Raw genomic sequence first — 22507 nt, 5'->3', positions numbered from 1 at the left:
TAAACTCCCCGCCGCTTTCTTTAAACAACTCAACGCATCACAAAGACGACTAATTCACCTCCAGGCGCCGACAGCGTCTTCCTATTCAAGGCCCCACCCTTTTTCTGTGCCCGGTACACATTCATGTACAGAGCATCTGTCAAAATACATATTCTCCCCGAAGCATTCCCAGACACCTCCATCCAAGGACAAATCAATTAGCAGTGAAAGACAGGCAGATGGTTTTGAAGGACGTCGGTGCTTGTGCCTCAGGTGAGAGGCATCGGATGGTAGCAAGCAACTGTCAAGTAGGATACTCGTCTGAGTGATTCCCCGATGTCATCCGCACACACACACACACACACACACACACACACACATTTCCCTGAGAGCCTCTGCCGATATCAGACACAAGCTGCCACAAAGAGGCAGCTTACTGTGGGATGCGAGAATCAACGCTGAGAGAGAGAGAGCCAGAGAGAGAGAGAGAGGGAGGGGAGAGTGAATATTTCATATATATATTATCAAACTGAATCCTAGATTAGCGTTCCTTCAAAATTACCCCAGGTGATGCTAAAGAGGCTCTGTGGAACCCGGGCTCGTGAATTTCTGTGCAAAAACAGGAGATCAGAATGTGAATAATTTAAAAAAATATATCACAAATTGCAGGAAAAAGAGAAAATCAAAAGCATATTGTCGACGCTGCAGCGGCGCAGTAAGCAAGCTAATCTTTCCGCTGATCGCTAACTTACAAAGGGACAATGCATCAAAGTGGCTAATTGGGTGATTTCCCGCCGTCTTTCATTCTACCTTCCGACCGATGAGATAACAAGCTAACCGAATTAGCCTAGCCGCTTATCAGCAGGTAACCAGGACGACTGTTTTGGTTTGGTAATAATTGAGGCATGGAGGGAGCAGGTACAAAGGCAGCCATTTTGAGGACCTGTGGCAGGGAATGATAGAGAACCTGCGAGCTGAGAGGAAGGCCTATCAGTTTTACGAGAGCCATTGTCTGCAATTCAGCCATAATTAAGGCGCACGAAGACAAGAGGACCCGGCGCACAGTGGCTAGCGTGGAGAGACAAAGCAGCAAAGATAGGAAATCATTAATTATAAGACAAAAAGGCATCAACAACAGCCGCAGCTGAGAGAAAACACGGGAATAAAGCCCTGATTTAATACAAATTCAGTCCATAGATTTCTGTTTGAAGCTTAATCCTATGTTAGCAATCACTGATGTGTAAAATAAGTTACTTTTTGTCATATTTCAGTCTGCAAGATTTCTCTCTAGCTGTTTTCACTCATTTATTAGCAGCTTATTACCTCCGGCTGACAAGCAGGCCGGTTCCAATCATGGAAATGGACTCTGCATAACTGCCAAAAAACATCCTAATGCTTTGCTAATTGAGATTCATAGCTTCAAATACCAATCAGATAAAGTGATTAAGTCTTAGCTTGTCCAAGATCTTTAAATCACAGCCTCCCCCTCCCAGCTGATCGTCCACGTCTCATCATTTCGTTATTAATCTTTTCTTTGTTTTGGAGCGGCGTCGCTCCCTCGAGAGCGCGGACTCAGTTCAATCAGAAGACGTAATTATTCCTCCGCCGCGCTGTAAATCTAAATAATCTATATCTGTTGCTGCACTGTCTTTTGTACACGTGTAAGATCACAATGAAAGACGTGCCAAAGACATTGTGCATCAGACTTGAGTGTGGTCGTGCGACTTGTCACATCAGAGCGGTGCACGACAGAGAAGAAACCACAGCTGGTAAAAGTGAATAAACACTTCAGAAAATGGATAAACAAAGTAAGGAATCCTTGAAAAACGAAACGCTTTTGTAGATATTCATCACTGTAAGCCTTCTGTAAGTCCCTCTTAATCCAATCCATCCCAATTCATTGTGTACCCTGCCAGTAGTCCTTTGTCAACATCTGCAGCTGGTTAGTACGACAGTATGAGGCAAAGTGATGTGTGGTGTGTTGAGTAGTGCTGTGTTTTTGTGTATTTTGGGACAATGGCTTGGGCTGGACCAAATGAATTAGCCTGCAATTACATGACAACAGGCAGAAACAATAAATATCTCAAGCTCCACTAAAGTGCTCGAAATGGAAATTTGAACATCTGATATGGTGAAAAAAAGCTCCAGAACGGCTACGAAATAGACGTGTGGTGATTTTTCTTTTGTTGTTACCGAGACAGGCACACACAGGATGCGTTCAGGCACAGTATTTAGTGTAGTGCACCTGCGTTTTGGCCAGAACGTTATCACTAGTACAAGAGTCTGGTCAGTGGCTGTACATGCCTTTAAGTTTGTTGCAGGTACCTCTCTAGCATCACTTCTTGAAGCGCCAAATTAGAGAAAAAGTTTAAAGAGCAAGAAAAGTCCAAGTCAAGGACAGACTGGGGTGGTTGGACGGGTGATACACTGGACTTTTCCTCCAGAGACTGGAGTTCGTGTCCTGTTTGTGGCTATGAGTCAAGAGTGATGTAAAGTAATGACAGTCCAAAAGTCGTAATGTGTCATATGTGAGCTGTTTGTCAGAAAGAAAGTCCAACCAGATGTTGAATATGAGTATTATTGCTAACTTGACTTGAGTCTTTCATGTACAAAATGACCCTAGAGGAGTAGAGCATCATAGTTTGAAGCTTGAAGTCACTCATTACTTAATTAAAGAGACCTAGACCTGCTCAGATTGAAAAGTGTCATGAGATAACTTTTTATAATTGGCGATATATAAATAAAATTAACTTGACTTGACCTACACTGATGTATTTGAAGAGTTGGGAGTAAGAAATTGGGTTCCAACAACCACTGAATGGCTGGGATCAGTTCTCCGAGGTGGTTGACCCAAAAGACCGACCAACAGACCAACACCGCCATCGTTAGAGTCTTGCCCACTCCGGCTCAAACACTCCTCATGATATGAAATAATGAGGCGAATCCAAGATAAAAGCCTGGGTTTCTTATTGATTGCCCTCGTATTGATATTACATTCTCAGCGTTTCATCTCTCCCGGATCGTAAAGGGGAACAAATGTAGAGCAGATTGCACAGAGGTGACATTCAGCACATGTCCTGCTCCACATTTGGACTCGGCGTCTCAAGTGGCACACACTCCAAAATGCAGATGTAGAATACGGCTCGAAGATGTTCCTCATATTTTGCACTCGGTGTATTTTATAGATATTAACTAATAAATTAGCTCAAGTTACTTTCTTTTCTGTGCCAGTGTAATTGCCGTTAGATATTGAGAAGCGGTGTGTATCATTACCAGGAAGCGGAAATGACCTTCCCCTCTAGTGACAGCTTAATCGCTGTTGACCATTATTAAGAGCCTGAATCACCACTGATCAAAATTTAAAGCTTTAATCAGCGTCCGCCGATATAACGCTGACAGTAAGCTGTAGCCGGCGTGACAACTGAAATAGTGTTCACTTCCGCGACGAGAGTGTCCTTTTACGATGGCACTGAATCAAAAAGGAATTAACCACTTTGCAAACACAACATTACTGTGATGAGCTCGGGATAAATTATGATTAGGAATTGTCGTCGTACCGCATACATGGATCATTTTAGTTGCCATCTGTTTTTATTGCTCCCCGGTGAACAAAGAAACGGAGGGATCTTTTTTCTTTTCCCAGAGAACGGTACACTGACAGTACGTCTTCCACCAGCTGTCGAGCTCCAGTCCATATATGCGGCTCAATCAAACGATATAACAATCTCCAAATCGAAAATCTTTTTCATTTTCAATTCACTATATCCATAAATACATCTCCGGCCCAGCTGTGCTATTGAAGACATGAGAGAGTGTCTTTTTGGCTCTGAAATGTTAATTAAACCATAAATTGAATCCAGGCCATGAAAAAAGCAACAGCCCATATCTCTGATCGGTATAGGAGAGCCTGCGTTCACCCAAGACGGGAGGGGTCCATTCATCTTGACTTTGAAGAACATTAGGCCGATGGCTGAGCGCAGTCCACTCCTCTCTCACACACACACACTGACAGGGAATGTTCCACTGGATGTAAAATTAATTTCACATCTCGAGTCATTAACCTCTTAATGAATGAGTCCTTAGAAAGTGGTATCGTTCCATCGCAGGACGCCCATTTCACTTCTACTTCACCGTCAGAGCGGCAGGAAAAGATCCGGAAGTCATCACGCTGTGCTCGACCTTGACTGGGACTGTTGCGCCGTGTTTGAGATGCCCGAGCCCTCGCCACCGTTCCTCTTCAATTGAGTCGTGCCGTGTTCAGAGCCCAACATGTGTCAGTGTCTTTTTATTTTGTTTTGTTACCCCTGTCTTCCTCCCAGTGTGTCTCCACGTCTGTGCTCTGGAAAAGCGAGAGCCGTTTTCTTGCCCCAAAGTGGCGGTGATCGGACTGCTTACATAAACTGTCAGCGCTGAGGACGCCGCGTATTCCCAGATCAAAGTGAGGCCTGTCTGAGCAGCTCAAGTGCCCTCAGTGTGTTCGCCTCAGCAGGGGGATCCACAGGACGGTTCGGCCTTGTCTCACTGCTGGTTCGTGCCTCGATAAGAGACATTTTTATATCAAAGATGAACGGATTAAAGTCCATGACTGCTCGGGTTTTTAAATAGCTAAAACATGGTCTAACGTGCATTTTAAAAAGCTAAAGGCATAATGGGTTGTTGTCAAGTGGTATTGCTAACAATGACTAACAATAGCTAACCTGGTAGAACTTGTATCCTGACTTGTTGTACTGGAAAGCGGTATTTATTTTGAAATATACATCAAGAATAAAAAAATAGTTGAGATCAATAAAGTTGTTCCGACAGCAGTTGTCCCTCAAGGATTCATTGACAGGAGACATGACCGTTGACGGACAAACTGTTAGCTGTAGTCTTTGTCTCTCACTGCCTTGTACAGTGTTTTTGTATTGACCTTTTTACTTCACATCTTCTCTCACTCTCCCTCCTTCCCAAGTCTCCCCAGACGGTATGAATCCATCTTTGAGCGAGATGAGTTTCCCCCAATTATATCCTTTTCTCCGTGTTCCTTCGTTAGGAGGCCTCGTTAGTCCCGTGTGATGCTATCAGTGATTGATCGCGACCATCAGCCTCATATCCTGTCTCACATCCTCCGCCCGGAACATCAAGAGCTCTAGGCCCGATAAACATCACTGATAAACGCTGAATGCATGTGATTACGGGGGATTTGGAGCCGCGCCAGGACGCCTCATCATTAGTCACTATGCATTTTACCCACTATAATCATTTAGGAAGCACAAAGCAGCCGGCGACAGAGCTCGTGTAACTGCGTCACTGCTTTTACCTGGGGAAATAATACAGCCGTAAACAGACATTAAGCCACATCACTGAATTAAGGCGTTTGTTTATATGCGTGAGTATCGGCCCTAATGGGCCACTTTAACCTGTCCATCACGTAACATAACGGTGAAAGTAAAGGGCTTTAATTAACGGAGTGGATCCTTATCGTCATGGGAACAGATGTGATAGGTTGTTCGTGACGTGTTTTGCCACCTTGACAGGTTTTAGAAATACGTGGTGTGAAACAGCGAACACACACACACACACACACACACACGAACATGCTGTGCTACCATCAATTTGAAGCAGACACTTTGCCTTGTCTTGACAGAGCTTTAGAGCCTTACATGTGTGTCCAAGCAGATCAATAGGTGCTCACTATAAAAAGGACCCAGGCGTAAATTAACACACCGGGGAGCTGCCTGAGGAAGACACAGGCACAAGATTCACCGAGGTGTTACTTCAACAAATACACCTCAGCTGCCTGAGTAAACAACAGGTAGTTGGAGGTGCAATTTGCTGTTACTGCTCTCCTATTTAAGACAGCAGCTTTCTTTAATGTGATGCGTTATCCTTATTTAATCAGAATCGCAAGTCAGTAAAGCTACTGTAGGCTGTAAAAGAGCAAATAAAACCCTTCAAAAACATGTCATCATGCCTGGCAGGTTTACTTTGCATGCATCTATTATACATGAAAACATGGTTAATATAGGGTGTAAAAACACTTTATACATACTATATTTTCAAGTGCGCCGCGCTGCTGATCCTCGCCACCGGCTAAATGTGATTATGGTGATCTAACGTGCCATCATCCACATTTTACTTCCACTTGTTACAAACTGCTTTAGATAAAATGCTTTAAATATATTCTTTGCTTGTTCACAAAGGCTCAGACTGCACGGGTCTAACGGGAGTTCGAGATAAAAGCCAACATAGTGACGGAGACACATCACAACAGCTTCGTATTTCAATGCACCGGCGTCACCGATACGCTGTAAAACCAGTAGGATCGCGCGCCACGAGCTCTCACCTCTTGCAGTTAATGAAAATAAAAACAGCTTCACTCAACGGAGATTTCACACAGAATTCAACAGCTTGACATCTTTGTTGGAGTTTGAAAATGTCCACAGTCAGAGGGCTCCGTCCATATCTGTATCTAACGTTGAGCATGAATGAGCCTTAACACAGAGTGTTAGAGCCTCACAACCCCTGCAAAATGACTTTTACTGTCAGAATTTTATCCATTTGGTCCAATAACATTTGGTATGTCTAGAAGAGACGCACCATTAAATTATTTTATCCCCATTCTAGTTAGCTGGGCGCTAAACTGGAAGTTAGCCTGTACAGGCCTCACAACACAGAAGATCCGGTAGTATCCATAGCCAGGAAGTCAATATATCTGCCGTTGTGGCGAACTGCATAATGCTCGCCATGATCGCTGTTTATCCTTGATGATATGCAGCTTTCTTCTTTTTCTTTATCCTCTTCAGGTGTATCAGTGAACTGGAGTGGCAGCTTTTTACTCAAAGCATTCAGACACTGCTGCAGTTTTTTCTCTTTGCCACCCTCCGCTTACTTTCTGCTCACGCTGAGAGAAAACCTACTCTGGTTTTGCTCCATAGCGGGGATTAAAATGTTAACGAAGTAATGAACATGACGTGGTAAACATGCTGCTCGATGAATCTAAACTCCTCCAGCCTCCAGGCAAAATCACGCTGCTCCGCTCCCGCTGCACGCCGTTCACATACCCTGAACGCAGCACGGGCATTTACCACATACAGTCCACATGTTCACAATGACAGTTAGGTTGATTTTTATTAAAAAACATGAACTTTCTAAATCGTCCTCCGTCGCTGCCAAGGTAAATGATTAATTAAGTGCAGCCTTCTCTTGCAGGGCGTCGGCTCTGACACACACACACATACAATAGACCCTTTAGCGTACACAAGCACGACTGCTTAGATGCATTTACAGTACAGACAGTCACTGTTAGACTCACACACTCACACACACAGGCAAATATATGCACACAGACAATAGCCTGCAACTCCCCTCCAGCCTGGCAGGTAATTGCTGTCTATGGGGGGACAGGTGCTTCTACAATAGAGCGCCAGTGTCCAGGCAGGCTCTATTCAGCACCACTGTAATTACCTAATTGAAAAGCTCGCAGGGGAGAGAGAGAGAGAGAGAGAGAGAGTGAGTGTGTGTGTGTGTGTGTGTGTGTGTGTGTGTGTGTGTGTGTGTATGTGTGTGTGTGTGAGTGACAGAGAATGTGGAGAGTGGGGTAAAACGAGAGGAGAAAGGAAAAGATAAGCTCTGGGGTTTTGGAATACAAAAAAGCTATACACTTCACACCACACACACAACTATACACATACACACATATTCATACACACACATATGCGTCCATAGTGCCATTTTTGCACCCATGAGCAAATATTCACACGTGTAAAGACCACACACGAGCACTCACTGAGGTATTTTGTGAATCAGATCGCTCCCGGGGGTAAATATTGTCGAGCTGTGATTGAGGCGTGGAGTGAAGAGGAGAGCAGTAATGGGAAATCTATTGTTGTACGATGAGGATGCGGGAGGGAAAAAAGGAGGAGGGTCAGGGTACGTCGGGATATAAAAGCGCCATGGTCACTCTCATTTCTGATGTCAGCCCCTCTATCTCTGCTTCGGCTTGAAGTTTCATATGGGATTCATAGGCAGGGGAGAGCAGGAGGGGTCTGTGTGTGCATGCAGTCCCTGTGTTCATATGTATTGTGCACATGTGCATATATATGTGCCAATTTGTGTTCCCACACTGCTAACGTTGTAAATGTACTAAGAATATTATTTAATAAAAAAGTTGCTGCAGCGTGTTATCTTAGACTGTTTGGACTTATGTGATATAAATTTTTAACACCATGTACAACCTCAGAAAACACTAGCCTCCAGTCTATCCTACATTAACATTTTGAATTTGAGTTTAGCTAGTAGCTTATCATGTGTGACGTATGTGCATGCTTTTAAATTAGCTTATTTAATTAAAAAATGCTTTTCCGCTTTCTTGAGAAGAGTAAGACGAGAAGATTGATACCATACTCATGTGTGTACAGTTAATATGTAGCTTTAGCCAGCGGCTAGTTACCTTAGCTTAGCATAAAATCTGAAAGCAGGATAAAACTGTTTCCCTGGCTCTGTCCAAAAGTAACAAAATACTCCTAACAGCACCTCTAAAGCTAACTAATTCACACAATAAATCTCTTTGGTTTAATCCATACGAAAGTGTGAAAGCTGTGTTCAATTGTTATGCTAAGTGGCGGTGTAGCCTTGTATTTAACAAACAGATATGAGAGTGTTATTGAACATCTCGGCTAGCTAGAAACAGCTTGCCTGGTTCTGTCCGAAAGTAAAAGAAACACTTCCAAAGCTCACCAACTAGCTTCATAATTAATACTTAGAAGTGCAATAGGTAAGAATTTTAGTTTAAACCACTTCGAAAATTACCTAAAGTTATCAATGTTGAGACAGTTGTGACATTATGTTGTAGATTATCTACTGAAATTATCATGCTAACCAGTTAGCCCCGGGCTTCTTTCTCCCAGCTGCATGGCTAACTGAGCTAACAAGCTAAAACGTAGCTTAAGTGATAATCAGAACACAGAAAACAGCAGTTAGCTACACTGGTGATATGCTGCCCCTAATTGTTAGAAGTATGAGTTCAACAGGCGGCCAATTCTTACATATTGCACCTTTAATCATAAAAGTAAAAATTACTACAAGCTAGGTTAGCCAGCTGCTGGTGGTAGCTTCATTCGGAAATGAGTATCAATCTTTCCAGATAATCATGTTATATTTAGCAAATCCAGGTGCTCAAACCACTTGAAAACATCCCAATTTTGTTGCAAGCAGTAACTCGACGATGCTACATGCTTGACAAGACAATCTCGTCTCGTTATTGTCCTTGGATGTGTCTGTTTTACTGTAGCAGCCTTGTTTTGGCTCTTATGTGTGCCTGCGGTCTAGTACAAAGCGAAGCAGCTCATATCCCCAAGGCTAGCATTTGTAAGTAGGCACAGACTCACACTGTTTGGAGGTGAGAACTCCTGCAACACAATCCGTCTTTGAAACCATTCTGTTGCCATTTCTTGCGCAGCATAAAAAAATATGAGCATGTTTGATGAGCATATTGGGTATTTTTGTATTCGCAGTGTGGTTTGCGTGCCCTTAGATGGGTGCAGGAAAGAAGAAATCAGGCATGAGAAACTGGGTCAGACACTGAAGTGGATTTCAAAGGTGGATTCTTGTAGAAATAATGTGAAAAGATGAGAATTTTGGGGTACGCAAGAAGCGAGGAATGACGGAGGATGGCACGGTAAAAGGAAATGATTAAAAGGAGGTACGGATGAAAAGGAAGGAACGCGCATACAAAGCAATTAGGACAAAAACAAGGACGAGGACTACATTTGGCAGAAAGCCTGATAAAACGGTGGGAGATTCCAGAGAGCTGGCTCCCCTGCGAGCGGCGAGATTTCGCAGAGAGCTGGACAGACATCCTTTGGCTTGGCTTCGTGGCATTTGGCGCGTCAAAGCCCGACAAACACACCGAGAAAAAAAATAAGCTGTGAAGTAAATAAACCAATCTGCTGAAATACCCATCACTCTCCCCTCTCTTTCTCTTCCTGTGACGTGCCCAGTGAATCACCGAAGCGCATTCAGTGTCAGTGTGAGCAAAGATGTCATATTCCATCTCACTGGGCATCAAACGTACCCCGGAGTCGCACACATGTAAATAAGACGTGAGGAACATGACGTTTGGTTTGTGGGGAGCGTTCGGGCCTCTCTCATCTCCTACAGCTGTGATATGTAGACCCTATTACAACATGTAAATGACCCCCCGCTGTGCAATCTAGGAGTACGATATGACATCCATGCTCAAATGTGCGGAGCAGAAGTCGTATAGTATATGAGTGAGTGTATGTGTGTGATGCGTCTCAACCTAATACCCCTGCTCGAACATGTGTGCATTATGCATCCATATTCTGTATGAGTGTTAGATTCAAGCTGTCAGAATTGGACAGATGCTGTCTTGTCTTGTTGGCAAGTCACATGAATAAGAGAAAATTCTACTTTAAGATCAAAGCGGAGATTCACTATAAATGGCACGTATCTACAAGCAAAGCCAAAGCTCGCACAGCCCATATTGAAATAGGTTACACTTTCGAATGAGGCGTACTTACAACAGGGCTTCTGATGGATAATAAGGCTTCAACAGCAATAAGCCACTAATAAGAACCCCTGTGGGTTTGGGCTCCGATGGACAGTTTGCTCCGGATGGTCTCCAGTTGTCAAAGTCCCCTCTTTAAAGGCGCAATGTATAGGAATTTGCCACCTGTCAAATTCATACCCCAACAAACAGGGGGCAGCATATAACCACTAACTTCCGCAAACTTCAGCTGCTGTTAGCTAGTGATACTGATATTCCACTTGTACTTCGATGGAGACCAAAAATGGCGACAGGGAGAGTGAATGTTGGAGTTGCAATCATCTGGTGGCCGAAACGTGTCTTTAAATGTATGATAATGTCGCACTAACAGCTCAAGGCTACGTTAGCCACTGCTAGCATAACAAACCTATGTATTGTGTTACCACAGCTAGCCTCGAACCATTTTGTACCTCAATAGCCGACAGTCTGATCTTTATCAACACTAACACTCCCCTGGTGCTCCCAGTCCAGGCAGAGTCAGCTAATATGTGTAGTAAATCCATTAGTCACAAATTATAAAAAAAAGTTTGTGACAGAATTATTGGCTAATTGTTTAAAACATAATAAGGTAGATTGCTCATGCCAAACTCATCAGGTTCTGTTTATCCTCGAGTCAAAGATTTGTTTTAGTTTAATTAGTTTCTCCACTTTACATGTGGGGTTTCTCTCTCTGTAGCTCAGTGTGTGCTTTCATTCAACCGTTTCAGATTTCTCTACTGGACTTTTTTATTAGTGGTGATTCGGTTTGATCAGTGAATACAGTTCATAATTAGCCTCATATTTTATTCACGCCGACACTGTAGTCCCATTACGCGGTGCTGGTATGTGTTTGTTTCTCTCTGTCTCTCTGTTTTCTTTTGATGACACCATTTTGAGGCGCGACTGTGTTTTCAGGAAAGCTGTATCCGAAAGACAGAGCTCCGGAGCAACAGAGTGCCCTAATTGCTTTATTGGCTATGACAGCCTTGTTCTTGTTCTTTCATCACTAACGCACTCCATCAGCCTTTTCTCTGTCCTCCCACTATACACTCTTCTACCCTCTTCAGCGTTTTGTCCCACGACAATGGAGAAAAAGGGCTCGACCTTACCTGGATTTTTTCCCCCTCCCAAATCCATTTATCTTTATTCTCCATCGCACACACACACACACACACACACACACACGTACACTTAATTTATTCTGTCATGTGCCCGTTCTCCCTCATCTTCTCCTCTCTGACCCCGCTCTAAACGCTGGAGGTCACATATTTATTTTGAATAGTTTCTCTTCCAGCCATGATGGCACAAAAGAAATAAAATCAGACTTATTTATTACCATATAAAACATGGAGTTTCTGGAAAATGAAACCTTGGAGGATGGATATTGAATTTTTCAACATGGTGCTCATTTCAAGCCCATTGTCTCCCTCTCCCTGGGGACCTGGCCTGTTACATGTTGCATTTAAGCACACAGGTCAATAAAGGTAATTGATAAGCTCTCATATGGATATATAGTGATGAATGAAGGATATTTCTGGGGCAATGAATCAAACGTCCCCCGGAGCCATAAATGGATGGTTGTATCCTCCGCCTAATGGGAATAAGCATAAACTCATTCCCCATAGTCAATGCCATACAGTGTCACAGACAGGCACCTATAGGGCTGCGTTATTGGTCCATCACTTACACTTTATGAGCACCTCAGAGCTGAGGCGGAGATGGTGTAGCATCGCTGGTGGCTTAGTGATAGATTATTGGCAAGCCCATCGATCTGCCCCGAGAAGGCGATAGAAACAAAGCATCAATCTTCTTCAACTTAAATCTTTATAGAGGACACTGACAAAGATGTTTTAAATTGGCTTAAAAGAGAGAAAAATCAAATGAGGTGTTGTGTTTGTTTGATCATGTAATGAGGGACCAAAGTCTGGGTATTATGTTAAACAGCAAATTACATTTTAATTAAAAACTCATAAATTGTTTATTTTCAGTTTCTTTAAGTTGTTTTGTTTCCTTTATAATTGTTTCTTTATCATCAATCATGTCTTTCTTCTTCAAAACAACCACTGTTTTTTCACATTCCCTTCACAATATATCATCTGTAATCAAAAAATGCTGCCCTCTGGTGGTTAATGTAAAAAAAAGTTCAATTTAATTTTTTTAACACAATGACATATAAACAAGTAAAGACATCACAAAGGATCGCCTACATTGCAAACATACAAACAAAAGCACTGATAACAACAATTTGATTTCAACCCTAAGTGTTTAAAATACATTCAACGGTTCAAAACCCGTCATTATAGTAATAAAAAGAAATACTTTGGCATCAGGAGAGAAACTTGTAGCTTATTCACATGTTCACAGCAATGCATGCTGTCTGTACTGTGTCGTATTCTTACTATCACACAGGATTATTAGCATAGCTGCGTGTCTAGACTGACACAACATAACCTTTTTAAAAAGGAGTACATAGTATGTAATTATTCAACAGTGTTCATGAAACATAAGGAAATATACATAGACTGACACGATACAACATATAAATGACCTTTTCTCAGTGGGAGTGAAAAATACACTATGTTAATCACCCTGTTTAGCTTGATTTATTTTTATTAAGGTAGCCTGTGTAACAGATAAAATAACAGTACTCTGATAGAGTTTTCATGTGCACAACCCTGGCCAAAATCACATGAGAACTTTTGCCAGAAACCTCTTGTCGGTACTGAAGTGGTTTCTAAAGGTTGAAAGTGGCCCAGTGCACATGTCTCTCAAATATGGACCCCGCTGAAAGCCTTCTTCCAGCTCTGATATGATTTTGTCTCTTTTAATAAGAGTGTTTCACAAGGTTCAATAAATTCTCCAATATGGAAAGTCAAACTTTTACACATCTTTTTGCACCATGATGAATATTCACCTTTTGTCAATAACCAAGAGGCACTGAAAGGTGAATAATAACAACAAGGAAGAGACAAGATGCTTGTTTGTTTAAAGAAAAAAAAAACATCCCAAGTTGTCAGTAAAACATAAAATGTGAAAGTCTGTCAGAGTACCTGGAAAACAAATCCAAGGTTATATGTGTAGTAAATATTTTCCTTCGCTAAGATCTACAAGGCCATCCGGCCCGGACATTTTTCAGCACATTTCAGGCATTCACATCACGCTCTTATCCAGAGCAACTTACAAGAAGTGAGCAGTTATTAGTCTCAGTCTGAGACAAACTATCTTGTTGAGCTTTTAAGCAGCTGTTCACCAAAATAATAATCCAAAAGCTTCACTCATTAGTTGTCCACAAAGTAGTGTGTGCATATTTTGACAACTCAAGAAGCTTGTGTCTGTAGTGGTTACATTTTTTGTAGACCCGTCAAAAAAGCCCTGCTTTAAACAGCAGGGTTCAGCTGGCAAGATTAGAAGTAAGCTGTTTAGTTTCTTGCTCGAGGACAAGTACGTATGGCCATGTTTGTTCTGAGCAAGCTTGTAAACGTTAGGCTAAGGCACAGTCTCTCTCCTGTTGGCCTTTTCGTCACCGTCCTCGTGGGGCCTTCCTGTTGACGTCTGCCAGGCTGTGTGCCAGTTTCTTGGTGAAGAGCGGGTGAGTTTTACCACAGTAAGTGTGTGTTGTCTTCATTAGTTCCTCCTCTAGAGGATCCAGCAAAGAAGTCACTGGATCTGCACCAAAAGAGTACTGGGACGACAAAACAAATTCATTGGTTAGACTTAAAGGAGACATATTATGCTCATTTTCAGGTTCATCATTTTATTTTGTGTTACTACAAGTAAATAGGTTTACATGCTTCTTTTCTAGTTATTTATTCATATTGACTCAACATGATGCATTAAATGTGACCCTTTACAATTGAACTTATGTAATACAATTAGATGGAAAATCTCGATAAAATAAAATAATTAAATGCAACGAATCACAAGGATTTTTTGGAATGTGCTTTCAAAGTGTATTTACACGCTTTATGTGCTGAAACAGAGACTTGTTCTGACTATAAAGGCAGGCTCATATGGTATGAAGGAGACTTTTGTGTATCCATCTGCTCTCATGTTGCCAAGAAAGATGCCTTGTATCAGTGTGAGGTTTCTTCACAGAGCGGAAAAGACGGGGGTGGTGGTTGTCTAAAGGTTGGAGGAGTGGGCTCCCGAGCTGAAAATGAGCAGCTGAAATCCCAAACTACTGTCAAAACTCCCTCGAGGACGCTTCTCAACCCCCCACTGTTCTGGCGAAATTGATCAGATTCCCTCAGTAAGTAAGCAAAGTGGTGCTTTGGGCAGCATTTGTGCTTGGAAGATATCTTTCCCTCGATAAATTAAAAACTAAATCCGCGAGGCATGCTGAACTCAGATGGGACTCCAGATCTAATCTGATCGGTCAGCCGGGCAAAACATAAAGGAGCCCACGTTGTTGGAGTCAGTTTTATGCTATAGGCTTACCGTCCGGTGATAAGCAGGGATTACAGAGGAAATTTCATGTCTTTCCAATAATGAAGGAGCCTTTACAACGCTCCGAGGAAATCAAAGGGGAATTACCATTTTTTATGCCAGCTCATTTGCTTGCAGTTGGGTCCCTGATATTGGGTCACAAAGAGAATGGCGTTTTTATGAGTGCACACACACGTGCACATACCCGCCGGTCATAAAGTTGCATTTACAGTTGGTGTATTGATTTTGTTCGGCTGATGGGGCACTGTTGGTGTGCAGACTCTGACTCTAAACGTGCCATCGGCTGTAAAATTTAACTGCTGCTTCCCGGGCTCAGCCTCTCGGAGTGGAGGGAGGGAGGAGACGCTTTATGACGGACAGACCGCTGCGGTCTGTTTAAGACGCAGACGGGCAGACAGACAGGGAGGAGCACTGCTGTTTGTACTCCCGTTTCTTTGTGTGAAGATGCCGGACATGGACACTTTGTCTCCAGTTTATTAAGATTACAGAAACTCGGTATAATTAATGACTTGTGACGTTAAGAACAGATGGATATAAGGCTGAAGAGCTGCTGGTTAATCTATTAGCTGATTAACAGAAAATTACCATCAATTTAGATAATCATTTCACAACTTACGTCATTTTACAAGCAGAAATGCTTAACATTCACTGCCTACAGCTCCTTAAATGGAAACAAAACATCAAAATGAAAATAATTGATGCCCAACATAAATGTTTATCAGCCTTTGTCTTACAATATGCTTCATTTTTTGGGGATGAGTAAGACAATTTTACTTGTTTCCCACACATATATTTTACTTGGGCAGCCCACTCAGGTACATTAACTGCCAAGTATATTTGGCGACCCATTTTATAGGCTACTTTTATTTTTTTTAATCTGTCCACAGGATTGACGCCATCCACTATCGATTAACAAGGCCTAAGTGACAATCTGTCCTCGCCTGGCCAGTGTGTGTGCATTAAGGTAAACAATTAAAGCATCATTATATAGGCTTAATGTCTAAGATGTTTTGTCACAGTATATAAACCAGGTTGGTAGTAGGATTCTTTTTGTTTAAAAATTAAGCAAAAGTGCATTGGAGTCCTCTATCCTGTGCCAGTTTTCCCTACTCCAGCACTGTAACTAAGCTGCCAATGTAGCACTGTCCTGTTAGTTATTCACTCCATAACAACACACACATAGCCGGAGGTTCTGTTGCAGATGAACCAACAAAAAGCGGATGAAATGTGCTGTCTGGTGAGATTAAACACATAGAGGATCAATCTATACTCCATCCTCCTGGCAAACCAGACTTAATCACATATCTATAGAAGTATCAATACTTACACAGACTATTGGAAAACTGCGTGTGTTATTGCCTGCTGTGGCATTTATTCTCCCGTGTAGCAGCACATACAGCACAGGTACATGTGTGTCTGTAATTGATCCTGTCCTTTAAAGCTGCAGTTTTAACTGCAGGCCATGGATCAGGTATGGATCCGCCATCGCTCTGATCTACGTTCAATGCTTTGTTAATAGGAAAGCAATGAGACTCCCAATGTTGATGGCTTCATTAAGTAAATGCCACTTGTGTCGTCAATATCATTACAGAGCCGGTAAACAACCCATAAACATCCTCATGGGGGAAATTAGCTTTCACTCCAACCTTTTCAAAATGGTGGAGATTTGTGTTCCTCAATGTGGACAATCTGTTGTCGGGAACACTTAGGGTGTTTAGGGTCAGCACCAATCCAGAATCTCATCTGGGAGGGTGAAGAAACAGTTCAATGGAGGAGAGCAGGTGGGTCACCGGGGTTATAAAAGGGCCCTTTTCATCAGACGCTGCACTAAATTACACCTACAAGCCTCTTTTTTGAAACTTAAATATACCCATGAGACTCGTAACAGGGTGCAGTTTTCAGTCACCACTCTGGTAGACACTTGATTTGCTCTACTTTCTACATTCAGTATGTGTAGATGGAAGTGTAACACAATTAAACCTGTGATCATAACAAGAACGCAATGTCCGCTGTGTCCTCTAGTAAGGAATGATCCCTTTTCTCTTCTCCTACTGTTAATATCTGCCTGTATTCTGTCTGTGGGTCTGGGACACAGCCTTTTGAAGCCTCAGGGGCAGACACTAAAACCTGTTAATATTTTAGATTATTGACTTTTTTTTGGTTATTAAATGTTACTGTAGATGAACTGCACACATCGTAATAAGTCTTGTTATCTACATTCGGTATTCAATCGTTAGAGGTGAAATAGATCACCAAACGTACCCAGATATGCAAAGACATTTTCAAGAGCTTGTCTTACAAGTCTGTAATGAAGCTGGCTAAAATGAAGCATAAAAAAGCTATTAAAAGATTAATGGAAGTGGAGTTAATTTTATGCACTAGGTGTGAATACTTGGTAACATTAAAGCAGATAAATCTTGGCACTTGATGAATCAGTTGTTGGAGTCAAATACAGGCACTTTAATTATTTTCTGTCTTTTTCTACAATGTAGAGAGTTCTGTATTTTTCTTTTGCTGATTTTTCTGGCCTGGACATTGAAGAAGAGGCTTATATTGCATACAGTACCTGAATTCACAGAGCCTCAATAAGGCTTACTGTATTTAAGCATCTCATTACACAAACATGCATGCCCACCTTTTTTATGGCCTCGTAAACAGCCCTGAAGGCAGGCTGTTTGTAGTCATGGTAAACCCCTCTGTTTCCATGCAGTACGTAGATGCCATCTTCTTCAGCAGACGCACAATTACTGCCATAGATACAATGATCTGGACGATAATTCCACTGGCACGGAAACTCCAGCAAGCACTCTGGGAGTGGAGGTGCACAAACAAAGAAAAGCTTTAGTCAACAAATCAATGCACGGAGGCTGCATCTCTATTTTTGAGAGGCGAGAAGGATAATTGGTTGAAGAAAATTCTCAGTACCATTTATAATATAGTTTTTCTAGCTATTAGTGTAAAATAACATGACAGGATGTGCTTTTCCCTCCTGTTTGGCCTGATTTTTTGAGTCACCAGCCGCCACTGGACTGTGCAGCCTTACCTGGGTTGTGAGAGAAAATGATATTGAGAAGGTCCTGGTCTCCCCAGGTGATGTTGAGTTTGTACTTCTGAAGAAGAGGCATCAGCAGCTCCTCCCAGCGCAGCCCCACTGATGTCATGTCATTCTGTCAACATACACATGGATACACAACAGTCACAAAGATGCCTTTATTGTATGTCAGGTGCTGACAGGCTCAAATTGGAATCCTCTCTCAGACCTTAGTGCACGACAACTGCAAGAGAAGGAGGACATCTTGTGGCCATAAAACGTATTACATCGGTACAGTAAACCAAACATAACTGGCAAGTCAAATGTCAATGTTTAGTCCTACCTGAAAGAAAAAGCTCCTCATTCTTGTCATGTTCATGAGCATGACTCCTGAATTGATGCCCGTCCTGCCGTAGAACGGGTGTCGGGCGAAACGGTTGTACCAGGCGATGCGGGGCTCCTCGTGCTCCGGGGCCATGGCTGCCAGCTGGGAGGAATTAAACTGGGACAAGAACGCCCACAGGCGGTCTACAGGCTGCAGGAAGAGGATGTCTGAGTCGACGTACACGACGGAGTCGACGTCCTTTAGGATCAGCTGCAAAGACAGACAAAGAAATCACTTAGAATATTAATAATGTGGATGTCTCCATTGTTTTGCATGATTCTTAATGTTGATTTGTTCTGCAGTTGCCGTCCTGTATCTTGTGTAAGGTGAACTGCTCTTAAACATATAAAGCATTCTCTTGTTTCATATTTTACTGTGTTGGTGTTAAAGTATAAATTCATACCAGAAGTGAAGTTGGTGACTTGTAAAATATGGAAAATTACACTGATAGTTCACATCTACCAATCTCAGTTTTATTGGAAGATTAGATAATATTTTCCAGTTCAGACCTTGATTTCCTAATCTGTTAAGTTTTGTCTTTACAAAGAACTTTGATGCATCTTCTCTTTCTTTGAAACTCACAGGTAAGAAGAGCCTCTGAGAGGCGCAGGGTTTGAACAGTTTCTTCCACTCTGCTGCGTTCTCACTGGGGAAGCTGATGGAGTAGACTGTGTAGTTGAACTTGGAGCGAATGAAACCAGGCCACGACTCCAACTGGAACACAGATAACATATTGAATTGCGTGTACAGATATACAGAACAGGATGTGGTCAACACACAAACTTAAATACACTTCCAAATATTTACAACTCACAGCTTCCATGAAACTGGCGTGAAGCTGATCTTCAGCGAAGATGTGCAGGTAGAGGCGCTTGATGCTGAAAAGCACAGCAGACTTGATCATGGTGAGAGTCTCCTCCAGCCTGTCCCCACAGGCCACCACAGCCAGGTGCATGGGAGGGTCCGGTCTGCTCTGCACGCCGCCACCACCACCCGCCTCCACCTGACCCCTCTGGCGCATGATGTACCTGAGAGAGAGGATGCAGAGATTTCAGAATGAGTGAGACCTGTGTATAATAATGATATTGCAGTACGGTCTCAGCCATTCTTTCCTGTTAGCATTCAAAGGGCGCATGGTTTTCCACGAAGCAAACACACACTGCAGTTTTGCCATATTTGCATAAAGTTTACTGACAGACATCAATGTCAAGCCACCACAGGATGTTTTAAGTAGGCCAGCCCAGCCTTTCACTGTACATATAGAGCAATATAAGGATGTGACACATGAATCCTTGAATCTGTGAAGTTGCTTGACGTCAGTTCAAACTATTATGTGTTTACTTTTAAGTACATCTTCTTCTCAGACTGTGTGATTAACTCCTACCAGTATGTTGTTGTCCTACTATGAAGCAGAACTGGAGTAAAGTCAACTTCTAAGGAAAAATTAGGGCCTGACTGATACTGGATTTTTGGGGCCGATGCCGACAATGGGGGATAAAAAAAACAACAGACAACAGTAAACTTTACTAGGATTTAATGCTAATAAATCATCCAAAGCATTTTTTCTGTGTTATGTTCTGTTAAAAAAAAACTTTTTATATCTGCACATATCAGACACAATTATGCCAATACCCATATATCTGTGATAGTAGTATATTAGTCGGCTCTAGCAGTTTCCAGCTTCTCTAAAGTGAGAAATGGCTACTTTCCTTTGTACTATGTCAAAGTAAACCCTTTGTTTATGTTGGGAGAAATCACTTTAGGCTTTGAAGAGCTATTATCTGACCTTTTCATAGACCAAATAATTAAGTCAGTATCTAACGGCGTGTTTATAATGTCAGAGCTGTGGATTTCATCTCACTGCACCCAGCCTTGCCTGCAGCCATGATGGTAGTTGCCTCTGTGAGGGATTGAAAGGCAGACGAGATCTGTGGTCTCTTTCTTTTGAACTTTATTAGCCACTCCTCCCATATATCCCCCTCCTCAAACACTGACACAGATAGTCAGCTGTGAAAACAAACAGAGCAGAGTTTGCAACTGCATCGTACATTTCACATTTAACTACATTACAGATGTCACTTCACATGATGAGATACACATTTTCAACACACTTTTTTCGATTAAATTTGGCAAAATGTGAGGCTGGTTTGGTCTGTGGGAGACAAACGCTGTTCTTTACAACTCTAATGACACATCACTTAAAAGGTGCACTGTGTAGTTTTGGGGAAACATTAGAATCAGAAGAGAAAGATCTTCACTGACTGATTTTTATGCCTAAACAATACAAAATAAACAAACTCTCTTCGTTTTAAAACTGACCCTAAAGGACGTCACAATTTCATGTGTCACTTTGTTCATATGTGGCGGACCCTGCCACCTCTCTAGCCTCAAAACAGTGTTCTTGGGACCTTATTTTCCTCTGAGAACAGCTTGTTTATGGTAAAGATAAATATTTATGAGTTTGTATTATTACCTCATTAATATTGTAAATATTAAAAGAGTCCCTTTAATCTGGCTGCCCTTGAAGTCTCACCTGTCCAAATCTCGCGTCCCTTCTGACGTGAACCATGTTATTATATACCGTTAGCTAGCCGTTTGTATACGTTACGTGCGTAATGGGCCGTTGAGTCAGTCACCGTCACATTCCTATACATACAAGTGTGACACAGAGTTCATATCTACATCTGTAGCCACACTTTAAGTATGAAATATAAATTATTTGGTCGACTTTACCCTGTTAAGACAAAAAAGACCTAAAAATCACAGTCCTACCTATTGTACCAGTGTTGGCTTTGGGGCCCAGTTTTGTCCGCGGCCCCTCGCCTGCCTCCGGGGACTCTCGGTGGGCTGAAACCCCTCTTCGGTCCGTTCCCACCGACCGGCACGTCCGAGTAAACCAGCTTACTGTAAACAAACAAGCCCGAAAACACGGCAAACACTGTGCACAGCATTAGTGCACGAATGTAACGCCGCATTATGGAGTTTGTAAACGCAACTCGGAGCTAAAGTCATGACACACAAACTAGCGTTTTATCAGGACTGCGAAGCTACAGGCTGGGGGCGGCGCACTTCCGGTCTAGGTTTGGAAAATAAAAGTGCTATCAGGCGCTGCGACCGCGCCCTCTGGCGGTCATGTTGACACACTGCAGCTCTTTCACCACATTCATTTTTTTTACTTTTGGGAGAAATACAGTAGTAACTTTGTGTATGAACGACAAAGAAATTGAAAGACTATACAAGATTACACATAACTTATCTCTTTGTAGCTGTGATTACATAATAAAAACTAAATATAGTTGAACAGAAACCTGTCATAACATAACTGCTGCAGTGCAGATCACATTTTGTTAGCGTTATTCACCCTGCAGTACAATATGCTTATGTCTATCTTGTACTTTAAGTATGTTTGAGGACTTATGTTAAGCTTTTGCCACACACTGGAAACACTGAAAGCTACCTTTCCTACCCTGAGGGTACATGTACATGCATCGAGTCAGAGGGATTCAAGGTCTGTAATTATTTTAATGACAGAAAGTCATTTTAGTCATTTCTAAACAAAAGCAAACAGAAATTGAATAAGTAGGCACTTGGTCAGTGTGGTCATTAACAACATTTAAGACCTGTTTATTCAGGTATATGCATGGCTCAGATATCTCTTCTGTGCTGTTCACTCTTGTTTTTGAAGACTATATTTTGAGGAAAGGAGAAACTGTTTGCTGTAACCATCGTCTTTAGCCACCTTCCAACAAATTCAACATTTTTTTTTTTTTTACCTTTGATAAACTTTCTCAGCTACCCCTGAAGGATGGGAGGCTTGGTAATGCACCATACTTAGTGTGGTCTGAGTTAGTCTATGAATTTTACTAAATGACATTTTTTTTATTATCTTTGTAGTGTGAAGTCACATTTCTATTACTGCCTGCATTATTGCACAAAAATGTGTTGGTTTTTTTGTCTGCCCTTTCCCACCACCTGAGTTAATTGTATACTTTTACTTTGAAGGCGATGCCACGCTTCCGGGTTGTGTCTCTGTTGTGCTCCCCTTCACTTGATGCACCAGTGAGAAGCAGGAGAAGCAGGAGGTCGGGACCCTAAATGGGGGAAGGGTGGGAGCGATAAGCAAGGCTGGTTCTCCCCT

The 22507-nt window shown here is 42.2% G+C and overlaps 1 protein-coding gene across 2 annotated transcripts; it reads right to left on the bottom strand.

The window, feature by feature from the left end:
• Window positions 1-12633: 12633 nt before the first annotated feature.
• On the bottom strand, window positions 12634-22460 carry gxylt1b (glucoside xylosyltransferase 1b). Of its 2 annotated transcripts, XM_084346145.1 has the most exons (8): window positions 21142-21232; window positions 20246-20376; window positions 19184-19397; window positions 18952-19083; window positions 18328-18579; window positions 17997-18120; window positions 17589-17761; window positions 12634-14189 (listed from the first exon to the last, which is right to left on the bottom strand). In XM_084346145.1, exons 2-8 carry the CDS (start codon window positions 20338-20340, stop codon window positions 14028-14030), a joined length of 1152 nt encoding a protein of 383 aa, XP_084202271.1. In that variant the 5' UTR covers window positions 20341-20376; window positions 21142-21232; the 3' UTR covers window positions 12634-14027. The 2 variants fall into 2 exon arrangements, with proteins under 2 accessions (XP_084202271.1, XP_084202270.1); XM_084346144.1 differs by lacking the exon at window positions 20246-20376 and having other exon boundaries at window positions 21142-22460.
• Between the last annotated feature and the right edge of the window lie 47 nt (window positions 22461-22507).

Source organism: Pagrus pagrus, assembly GCF_965226575.1.
Source record: "Pagrus pagrus genome assembly, chromosome: 23".
Lineage (NCBI taxonomy): Eukaryota > Metazoa > Chordata > Actinopteri > Spariformes > Sparidae > Pagrus > Pagrus pagrus.
This window is presented reverse-complemented; position numbering and strand designations above follow the sequence as displayed.

Coding starts and splice junctions, on each gene's coding strand:
- gxylt1b (XM_084346144.1), bottom strand. CDS start 21,344: ATGCGGCGTTACATTCGTGCACTAATGCTGTGCACAGTGTTTGCCGTG. Junction 18,580..18,951: donor CTCAGAGGCTCTTCTTACCT/GTGAGTTTCAAA, acceptor CTGTCTTTGCAG/CTGATCCTAAAGGACGTCGA. Junction 14,190..17,588: donor TTTACGAGGCCATAAAAAAG/GTGGGCATGCAT, acceptor TTGTCGTCCCAG/TACTCTTTTGGTGCAGATCC.